At 40.1% G+C, this 10786-nt stretch overlaps 1 protein-coding gene across 3 annotated transcripts in view; it reads right to left on the bottom strand.

Moving 5' to 3' along the window:
• Positions 1-962: 962 nt before the first annotated feature.
• Positions 963-10786, bottom strand: part of pacs2 (phosphofurin acidic cluster sorting protein 2) — a 64774-nt gene continuing 54950 nt past the window's right edge. For all 3 annotated transcript variants that reach the window (XM_042225615.1, XM_042225618.1, XM_042225617.1), the window contains 6 exons: positions 10021-10063; positions 8744-8786; positions 8122-8257; positions 7222-7442; positions 6247-6360; positions 963-5172 (listed from right to left, as the gene is read on the bottom strand). In XM_042225615.1, the coding sequence (XP_042081549.1) occupies positions 5054-5172; positions 6247-6360; positions 7222-7442; positions 8122-8257; positions 8744-8786; positions 10021-10063 (676 nt within the window). In that variant the 3' untranslated portion in view covers positions 963-5053. The remainder of the gene's footprint in view (positions 5173-6246; positions 6361-7221; positions 7443-8121; positions 8258-8743; positions 8787-10020; positions 10064-10786) is intronic.

The raw sequence follows: 10786 nt of genomic DNA, 5'->3' as shown, positions 1-10786 counted from the left end.
AGTGTCATCTTACCCACCTTAGATTTTGAAACACAGTAATATAGCTCTTTCTGCATTATTTCCACCTACGCAGTATTTGTTAGCTGTGCCCATTCTTTATAGCTAACAGTTGTGCTATTCTTGTACATGCTCTGGTTGCATCTCGTATTGATTATTATAATTCTGTCCTCTCCATCTAACCTTACCATACAAACTTCTTCATAGACTTCTTTTGCTCGTGGCATTACCAGAATCCCTTCCTTCCTTATTACTCCTGTCCTCCTCCTGTTCCTGTGTAATATCGCATTAATCTTAAGATTCCGCTCCTTGCTTTCAAGTCTCTCCACAATCTCACACCTATACATCTCTCTGATCTTCTACACATCACCGTCCCTGGCTGTACTCTCAGATCCACCTCCTCTACCCTCATTGTAGTATCTCCCCACCTGACCACCATGGGTTTAAGAGCTTTCAGCTGAGTGGCCCCCTATGCACCACATACAAAACGTAGATCGCCTCGCAAGACCAGCCTTAAAACACAAGGTTTTCCTTTTCTGTCTAATTTTATTTTTATCTTCCATAGACTGGTTTCTATACCATGATTTTGTTTTTTAATGGCTTGTAAGGCGTCCTTGAGTGTCATGAACAGCACCTAGAAATCAAATGTATTATGATTAGCTAGTTATTGTGAATGCAATGCTAAATCTGAAAAAAAAACCCTGCGTATTGTGTTGAAGATATCGAGGAAAGTTGAACTAGGGCTGGACGGTACTTTTGTTTAAAACCAGTTTGTACCACAAGATGGTGCAAAAAGTCCACGTAAGCTTTATCACATGGACATTCTTATATACAGTCGCAGCCTTTTATAGGTCCTCTTAAGAAGTAGGGCTAACGAGATATATAAAGTTTGTAATCACATATTCTTATTTTAAATTTATCAGTTCTGGAGCACCAACCAAGTCAAGTAACCCACACATGAAAAGTACATTTTAGTGTGTATAGTAGTTTTATTACTCCCAGTTGTTGGGATTACAGTGGTAGTCTTTAGGGAACTTTCAACAAGCCTTTTCTGAGACAACATGGAAAAAAAACATCTAAAATATTCTCTAAACAGAGAAACAACAAATGTATGCTCGCCATGAATGGACCGTAGTGTTCTTTAAACTACTGATAATCAGCTGGTCAAGCGTGACTTTACTTCCCACCGATGCACACCGCACGTGTTTGCGTTGCGAAATCAATGTGCTGTACTGAGATATTTTGTTGTTGTCCGGGCTCGAATCAGCACCATTTCAGCCAGGGATATTTACTTCCGTTGATTTGTCAAAATTAAGCAATTTAGGCACTTATCAAGAAACTGGTAAAGGTTATGATGACACTGCTACTGAAAGAAATTTAAGCAAAATACTACTCAGTCTTAAAAGTGAATTAAAGATGGAGCAAAATCTACAGACGTAATCCACATACACTTTCTAGGCTAACCTCACAGAACATGTAACTAAAATCTAAAATAGTTTGACGAGGCCTCAAGCCGAGCATGAACTTTGCTTTCACAGCACTGAGGAGACCCGGATGCTTGTTTTACTTTGCTCAGACATAACGGCAGACAGCCAATAGTACCTGCAGGTTCCCAGGGTGTAACATACTAATCTATACTGAACAAACATTTAAAAGTGCTTTACATTAAGGTACCGTCAATACATTCACCTCTACATTATGAAGTCATCTATAATACCACACAAGTAATGAGTGAGCTGCAGTTCTTGAGCGTTTCCTTTGGCAAAAGTAACATTTGCTTTTAGCGGAACATATGGAGTGTATGGAGGAGTGTGGGGCTCAAGGAGGAAGAATTCATGAATGTAATGTAATACACTCTCCGCTTTTGTTTCACCTTGTATGCTGATCTTAAAGGACAGTTTGGCATTTCGAGAGATATGCTGTTTTGCTTTCTTTGCCGAGTTAAATGAGAAGATCAGTACCACTGCCACAGCTCTACACCACACATTTTGAGATGAGGTGACATTAGTCTGCACCATGCCTAAATATGATTAATCATGAGCGTTGTGCACTGGTATTTGACCTGCCTGCAGATTATGGCTGCTGCATACACACCAAAGAACTGTGATGACTTCTGTTTAATTTAAGTAGGATTCTTGTGTCTTACATGGCTTCATTAAGAGTCACGTTTAAAAGAGTGATACCGGTTTCATTAAGGAGGAGTCGTGTGTGAAAACATTTTTGCAAGACTGGATTTAATCATTTTACACTGTTTTCTTAATGACTACTATAGCGTTTATTGACTTTTTCAGGGTTCATTCACAACCAAAATCTACCCTTAGGGTAGGGGTGTCGAACATGAGGCCCGGGGGCCAGAATCAGCCCAGCGAAGGCTCTAATTCGGGCCACTGGATGGCTCTGGAATGAGTGAAGAAGGGTATAAATGTAAAGGGCATATATGTATTTTTGTCCTGATAATGACCTCTCCCATGGCTTCAATAGATTATTTATTGATTTTATTATAGTAAAAAACAAAAACAAAACAAAAAAACCTAAAACAAAACAGGAAGTGGTCAATTTTTTTCCAATAATCAGTGGGACATTTCCTAATTTTGGCTGAGCTGATGTGTGCCACACTTGTGCAGAGTCTGATTCATTCAGATAACTCTTAGGAAACACAGTGGACATTGGGCTCCAACTTTCTCAAGTACAGTACTGTGCAAAAGTCTTGAACTACCCCTCGTGTCTCTATATTTTGCTTCCAAGGAGATGTTGGAATGTTTTTTAAGTGGTATTGAGAAATAGTTCCCCAGAATTTCTGAAGGGTTTTCAAAGTTTTTCTTTGGACATTGGGTGGTTTGTAACTCCTGTTCAGTTCAGCCCTTGCGCTTGATTATTTTCAGAGGAATGTTTTTTTGTGGAACCAAAAACTGAACTATGAATCATTCAAGCATGAAAAAAAATAAAATCAAAATTTAAGGGATGAACCAGTGTTGTGTCAGAACATAAAAACAAGAAGTTTTAAATTGTATTTGTGGCCCTGTGTTACTGTCAGCCTGTCATAAACACATATTTTTTTTCGAATTTTCTTTAGCTGAATCTATAAAAAGTGAGTTTATCCATCTGCTGTTTGCTTATCATCAGAAATGTTGGAACGGTGGTTGTCACAAAGTGATTTATAAAGAAGGGAAACAGGGAGAAAAGGCTCAAGTAAGTCAAATTACACAAGAACTACACGGAAAATCTGTGGCAACAGGTCATATGGAGTAATAAATACTCTCAAATATGTACAAAGAGAGAGCAAAGAGGTACAACTGTGAGTGTCTACAGCCATCTGTAAAACATAGTGGAGGCTCTGTCATGGTTTGGGGCTGCATTTCAGCCAGTTGTTGATGGAAAAATGGAGGGAATTATGAACACAGAAAAAGTACAGTCAGATTTTAATCCACCGTGCAATATCATCTGGAAAGCAATGTCTACATCTAGAGAAGAGCTATGAATGTCGTGGAGAACTATTCCTGAAAACTACTTAAATAAATGACAAGAAATCTTGCCTAACAGAGTTCAGGATGTGTTGAAGAACAAAGATAGTCATACCAAATATTGACTTTCAAGCTCAGAATGATGCATATTCTGTTTTGTGCTTCGTTTTTCAATAACTCACTGCACATATTTCTCATTTTCCTGCAAAGTATAAAGAAATGAGAGGTGTCTCAAAACCTTTGCACAGTACTGTAGTTGATACCAGATGTGTAAGCAGCCAATTAGCGTAGCTCAGCGCTGCAAACAGAGCAACAGCTACCCTGTCTCATTTTCTATGTGGATGTTTGATAGACGGTGAGATCTGGAGATGCTGGTAAGAAGATTTTGTTCCGTTTGTTTAGAGCCGGGTCAGTCATTAACCATTAGCTTAGCTTTATCTGGAATGTATAAAACCTGATTTATTTATTTTGTGTGTGTTGGAGGGAGGGTGCATTATGTGCCAGCCATAAAACCACAATGCCCCATTCTTACTCTACTAAACATAGAAACGGTTAGGTTGGCTCAGTTTCTATAGGGGTTAAACATACAAGATATAAGGTTTTAATTAAGTGAGGTTCAGAAGTGCTGGTAAGTAGTTATTCTTTTACCTTTCAAAAGAACAAGGGTACCTATTTACTCTACTGTAAACAACTATAGCTTCAAATTTACCATAAAAAATAAGAGAGGTATTAATCTTCTCATTCAATTCTCAACAAGATAGCATTTCCCGAAGTTTTTCCTGTAAGTTTGTGGTTAACTGCGCTCGTAATTCTACTATAAAAAGCTTCTCTTCAAACCTTGAACTAGTTTATCAGGAGGGTAAAGTAAAGAAGAGAAGGGATGCAAAGAGTGAAAATCACCACTAAGAGCAGTGTGTAATCTTCTAGCAGAATTGCATTCACACAATATTTCGTCTATTGCACATTACACTTCTTCACGGAGGCCGTTTATCCTTTCTCCCTCTGGCTTAAGACAATGAACTGCCAACAGTCTCTGTGGCTGTAAATCCAAAATTTCTTCTCTGTAATTAGAAAATATGACCTTTATTATGAGGCAGATGGCTCTTTTTTTATAATATAGCTGTGATTAATTGTGCTGGCCAAGTGTTTAAAACCATCCTCATCGAATTTGAAAAGGAAAAAAACAACAACGAAAAAACTGATGGCCAAGTGAAACCAGGGCACTCATTATGTTAAAGGTTAGAAGTCATTTCTAGTTGTTATTCAATTAATGTTTTTTCCTCAAAAGTCTATAAAACGTCAGCAGGATTTTTGTTTTAAAAAGCCAAGTAAAGAAATATTCTCATAGCAGCTCTGCCTTGAGATGTGTTTACATAAATAGAAAATTAAAAAACAAAACAAAACAAAAAACACGCAAAAGATTAAATAACGGGGACAATGCAAGTGTAGAAAGCAGGAGTTTAAATTAAGACAGCAGAATAGGAGGAAGTGTGCAGGCGAAGGTAGGAGGAAGGGGGTTAAGAGCTCTTGGCACGAGGGAGGGAGGCAGGGAGGGTGGGTTTGCTGTCCTCCATGTTTCAGTCTCTTAGGTGCTGCTAATAAGGGCCTTTCATGTGTCCAAAGATCCCAATGGGGAAATGTTTGACGTGTGAGGACCACTGAGCAGCCAGCTGGAAAAACTTGACATCGTTCCACTCGACGCCGTCGATCAGCACTGCGGAGGAAGAGACAAACGGTTAAACGCCGAAGTATTTCTACCTGCAAATCTAGCAAGAGGTGACACACTTCACCCATTCATGGCACTTTAGGGTTTTGAGTTAGCAGCTGAGTGAATGTGTAAAAGCACATGGTCGTGGTCTTCTTTGGAGTTCATTATGAAATGGCTTTTTTTAAACTCTTAACAAGGTTCAGGTTCCCTGAATCCTGAGGGTCCTTGAATAACAAATACTCCTTCTAGGTATGTGCAAGGCATGCATTATTTTGCATTATCCAGTACTACTCTTCAAATAGCTCACAATTTTTATGGATTCATTTCCTGTTGATATGAGTGACGCTAAAGTTTGGGAATAAATGCTGAACAAGTATTCCTCTTGTCTTAAGATCTGAATCGCCAGATATGAACGCCCCTCCCATAAAAATAAACATTGCTTTTCGCTGAAATTCACACGGTCCTCTTCATGATGTAACAGGTGTTACTGCTTTCAAATGTACATATTAACTGCCAAACTGCCGCATCGCAGTACACGGAACAAAAAGTGCTCTCAGTATGAAAGTGGTTATTGGTCTCAGTTCCATGGCTCATGCAAATTTTTAACTTTGGAAAGTTGCTTATTGGAGCTACAACAGAAAAGTGTAGCCACACACACCCATATTTTGTTGTAAAACTCCATTGCGGTTTATTTCACACCTCAAAAATTCAATCAGGTAGTAATACACTACTAACTCTTTTACGCTAAGTCCACACCTACACGGGCATCTTTGAAAACGCAGCTGTTTCTATGCGGATCAGTAGATCGGCAGCTTGTGGAATACTCAGACCAGCTTGTCCAGCACCGACAACCATGTCATCTTGTCATCTTGAACATGTCTACATGCCTAAATGCCACCATGTGATTGACTGATTAGATATTGATTAGTACGAAGTGGTCGGCGAGGAACAACTCCTGATCTGATCTTTTTAAAAATGTGAGTAATCAGTCAAAATAGAAGCAGCTGTGGTCTGTCTGAGGATGTCTGGGCCGCTGAGCAAGAAGAGTAAACCGAGCAGGAGGTCTGTGCAGAAAATTACCTCTCAGCATGGTCTGCTGGTGCTTGGCAGTGCAGATGAGGCGGCTGATGCCCTCAATCACTTGACTCTTTGACTCCACCTCCTTGTCTTTGCTCTTTTTTGGCAGGAACATGACTGGTAGAAGGGAACAACAGAGATGCACACTGTGATCTCAGAATCTTTCTGGTCTCTCAGGAGTCGTATGTGAAAACATTTTTGCAAGACTGGATTTAATCATTTTACACTGTTTTCTTAATGACTACTATAGAGGTGATTGACTTTTTCAGGGTTCATTCACAACCAACGTCTTACTATAGGGTAGGGGTGTCAAACATGAGGCCCAGGGGCCAGAATTGGCCCAGTGAAGCCTCCAATTAGGCCCACTAGATGGCTCTGGAATGAGTGAAGAAGGGCATAAATTTTGGACTTTTAAATGTATTTTCAACCTGATTAAGGCCTCTCCCATGGCTTTTCATATTACACCAAAGTAATTAATCAATAGATAAACAATTCAATTATAGTAAAAAACAAAACAAAAAATGTGTTCTATCAACTACAGAAATTCATTTTCATACAAAGGGACTACAAAAAAGAATATGACTATGATTTTCTGTGAATTAACAAAATATTTCTGTTTTATAGTTACAAGGCGGTCTGAACAACGAGCTACTATTTTCGTGATTTTGCACATTTATTTCTCAGTTTAAGCCTGAGGAGTCATGCTCACAGATCTCTCTTTCTTTGCCACAGCAGTTTTTTTTTCATGTAGAAAACCCGAGATTTATGTTTGAAATTGTCCTTTTTTTATACTAAGATATTATGTAGTTAAACTTCTTTATACTGACAGAAAGGTGGAGTTTCACAGGACCGGCCCCCTTACTGTAAGATCAAAGTGGGCTGTTTGCAGCCCACGATGCAAAATTAGTTTGACACCCCTGCCTTTGGGCTTCCCATGACTGCCTCAGAGCACCGTGACAACACAGTCATACAACATACCCTTCTTATTCTTCTCCTTGGTCACCACAGTCATAGACATGGTGGGCTGGGAGCTTGGCTCTGCGCCCCCCAGTGGCAGCCGGCTGACCTGCAGCGAGCGGAAATTGCACTTGAGAGTGTTTTTGGAGGAGGAGTCTCGCTTCTCCACATCTTTCTTCCTTTCTGTTGGAGCCACCCAGTAGTCCACCTGAAGCCCCATGAGCTCCACCTGACCACCAGAGCTGCAGGAAAACAGCAATGTTGATACTGTGAAAAGGCTTTAATTTTAAACTTTCTTGCATAAATTACATAAAAACAATATGAGATAATATAGAGAATTGAGCAGTATCGTATAGAAGGAATTCACGCAGTCATTGTCTTTAGGAAAATGTACATAAATACAGCACTATATAAGTACACGAACATGGTATTCATTTTTAAAATAATTAATCTCTCTAGTTTATTCACACTGCTTCTCTCTTTTGATTCTTTGTTAAATAAACAATGACACACTCAAATAGTTCTACATTTTAGAAGCTGCAAAAAAACAGATTTTTATATCCTGATATGTGAAACTTCAGACTTTAAAGGAAAGATGTGCTTAAATGAAACAAATGAAAGACAAATATACAGCTGTGGAATACACGTACAAGTCGTAAAACGTTACAGATTTTTGTAAAGAATTTGCATCAGTAGCTTTGAATCTGAAAGCTGGGACCCCTCAAAGAGACTGCGTTGCATAAAGCTTCTTGCAATGTGCCAGTTTTGCTCTTAGACTTTGTATAGAGTCTCAGAAGATGAAATATCTTCTGGCTCAAACATTTAATTTTAAACTTTGTGCAGAGACGTTGCTTTGATTTACAAGGACATTAGTAAAAAAGAACTTGATGTAATTTCCCTCCAGCAGGCAGCACATCTTACCTGTAAGCACAAAAGCTGGTGTTGACAGAGGGAGACGAGGGCGGTGTGGGCGATGCCTCTTTGAAAGCGGGTGATACCTGTGGAGGGGTGGAGGAGAGCAGCGAGGAGCCCAGAGGCGCTGCATCATCAGAGTCTCCTGAGAAAGGAAAAAGCAAAAAAGAGCTGTGAAAGGAGGCAAGCAGCATCAGGAATAACAATTTCTTGCAATTTCTTTTGAAATATTGTTAGATTGCATCATACCTACAATCAGTAAACTAGCCATCTCTCCATTTAAATGACTTTAAACACAAAAATGTCTTCTTGTTGACTTGCAACACTAACATGAAGCTTTTTATTTATTCAAAGTCTCAGCATAACAAAGATGATATAACATCAGGCTCACAGGATTAATTGCTACAGTATAAATCAACAAGTCCTTCTGGAATTGATTATTAATGCCTTGAGAATATATTTACATCTAATAAGCTCATAAGGATTAACAGGAATGTAGATATGGCAATGCTGCTCACTTCATTCAGTAAAGCTGTCTAATGAAGTCTTATATAAAGGTTTAACATGCAGCCTATGACAAAACATCTCTTTTAATATTCAACAACCACAAAGTAGCCAAGCAGTGGTGTACCTGATGTTGCAGCTGTTTGCTCCACAATGCCAACTTTCACCATCTGCAGAACAGAATGGAAAAGCAAAGGTTTATCACTTTAAGCACCACTTCAAAGTGCCACAAAAACCCACAGATAATCTGAAAAGTGCAGCATTTGCATCAGTCAGACATAACACTGTGACTGCCTGGTTAAAATTGTGCTGGTCACTCATTTGCTGCTACAACAGCCCTGAGTACTCGAGGCATGGACTCCAGTAGACCCCTGGAGGCATGCTGTGGTATCTGTCACCTAGATGTTAGCAACAGATCCCTCACACCTACACTTATTTGTCCTGCACATCACACAGATGCTCACTTGGATTGACATCTGGGGAATCTGGATGTCAAGTCAACACCTTAAACTCGTTTCTGTGCTCCTCAAATCATCCCTGATCAAATTCTTTCTCTGTGGCAGGGCACATTATCCTGCTGAAAGAGGATGGGAATGCAATTTCCATGAAAGGGGGTGCATCCTCTGCAGCAATGCTAGGTGTGGTACCTGTCCAAGTAACATGCACATGAATGGGAGAAGCCAAGGTTTCCCAGCAAAACATTGCCCAAAGTATTGCATTGCCTTCACCTGGTTACCTTCTATTCACAGAAAGATGTTCCCCAGGTAAGCGATGCATACACACCCGGTGATGCAAGAGAAACTGTGATTCATTAGACCAGACCTTCCTCCATTGCTCCGTGATCATCTTTTGTTATTCACTTGGCCATTGTTGGTGCTTTCACCGGTGGACGGGGTCAGCAAGGACACCTTGACTGGTCAGAAGCTATGCAGCCTCATGCATAACAAAAATACGATGCACTGTGTAATCTTTGACACCTTTCAATCAGAACCAGCATCAAGTTTTTCCACAACAGTAGCTCATTTGCGGTCTGTTGGACCGCACAGGCCAGCCTTCACTCCCCATGTGCATCAGTGAGCCTTGGCTACCCATGACCCTGTTGCTGGTTCACCACTGTTCCTCCTTTTGATAGACACTGACCACTGCAGACCAAGAAAACCCCACAAGAGCTGTAGTTTTGGAGACCCAGTCGTCTAGCTATCACAATTTGACCTTTTGTCAAACTCGCACAAATCCTCAAGCTCTGCTTCTAACACATCAACTTTTAGAACAACATGTTCACGCGCTCCCTGATATATCCCACTGACTAACGCGTGTCACGTTAAAGAGGTAAACGTCACCTGTCAGTGGTCATAATGTTATGCCTGATCAGTGCATTTAGGCAGAGAGAGAGATAATACTTACCCCGATAAAAGGAATGAATTTCTGACATGAATCCTCATCTGGGCTGTAACGAGTGCAGGTAACAAGAAGGCACAAGGAGAGAAATTAGAGTTTGATCAAAATAAAGTAGCCAGCTCTAAAGGGAATACATGCTACAAGCATTTCCTAAACTTGGCTACAAAGAGTACTAAAAAAAATTAAGATTATAATTTGAAGAAATGTAAATCTAAAGTTAGTAACATTGAAATCTAGTCATTAGTAGCTTGTGCATAATGACTTTGGGTGATGCTGATTTCCATTGTTTTACATCTGGAAATAATTGAGTCCTCTCTTGCATAGGGGACTATGCAAAGCTCAGCTGCACATGCTGCTTGGATTTAACTTCCACTAAAACGGGTTCACTTCCTGACGGCAGGCCTCTGATTGGAGTTGGAGAAGCAGAGAGCAAAACATGCAAGCTTTAGGCCGATTTGGAGCCTCGAACAAAGCCATCAAATCACTGCAGCACGAGACTGGATCGACCCAAACAGAGTCATGAGGGCGTTCAGCAAGGCAGCAAGTCCATCAGGGGAACAAGTCAACTAGAGTCATAAAGGAGTCGATGAAAAGGAAGAGCACCAACCTAAGTCCAAAACCTTTTGGCTCCATGCACTACCTGTCAGAGGTAGTGCATTACAACATTTAACAAGCCTTCTACTGTGTGAACTATTTTCCCGGAAATACCCAGAAAAATAGCCGGAATAAAGTTCTACTGTTCTGTAGGTCTACGTGTTCTGAATGTAAAGAT

The sequence above is a fragment of the Haplochromis burtoni genome, unplaced genomic scaffold (assembly GCF_018398535.1).
Source record: "Haplochromis burtoni strain Fernald_Lab_line unplaced genomic scaffold, NCSU_Asbu1 Contig_176, whole genome shotgun sequence".
Classification (NCBI taxonomy): Eukaryota; Metazoa; Chordata; class Actinopteri; order Cichliformes; family Cichlidae; genus Haplochromis; species Haplochromis burtoni.
The sequence above is the reverse complement of the archived record's forward strand: the minus strand, read 5'-3'. Positions and strand labels throughout refer to the sequence as shown.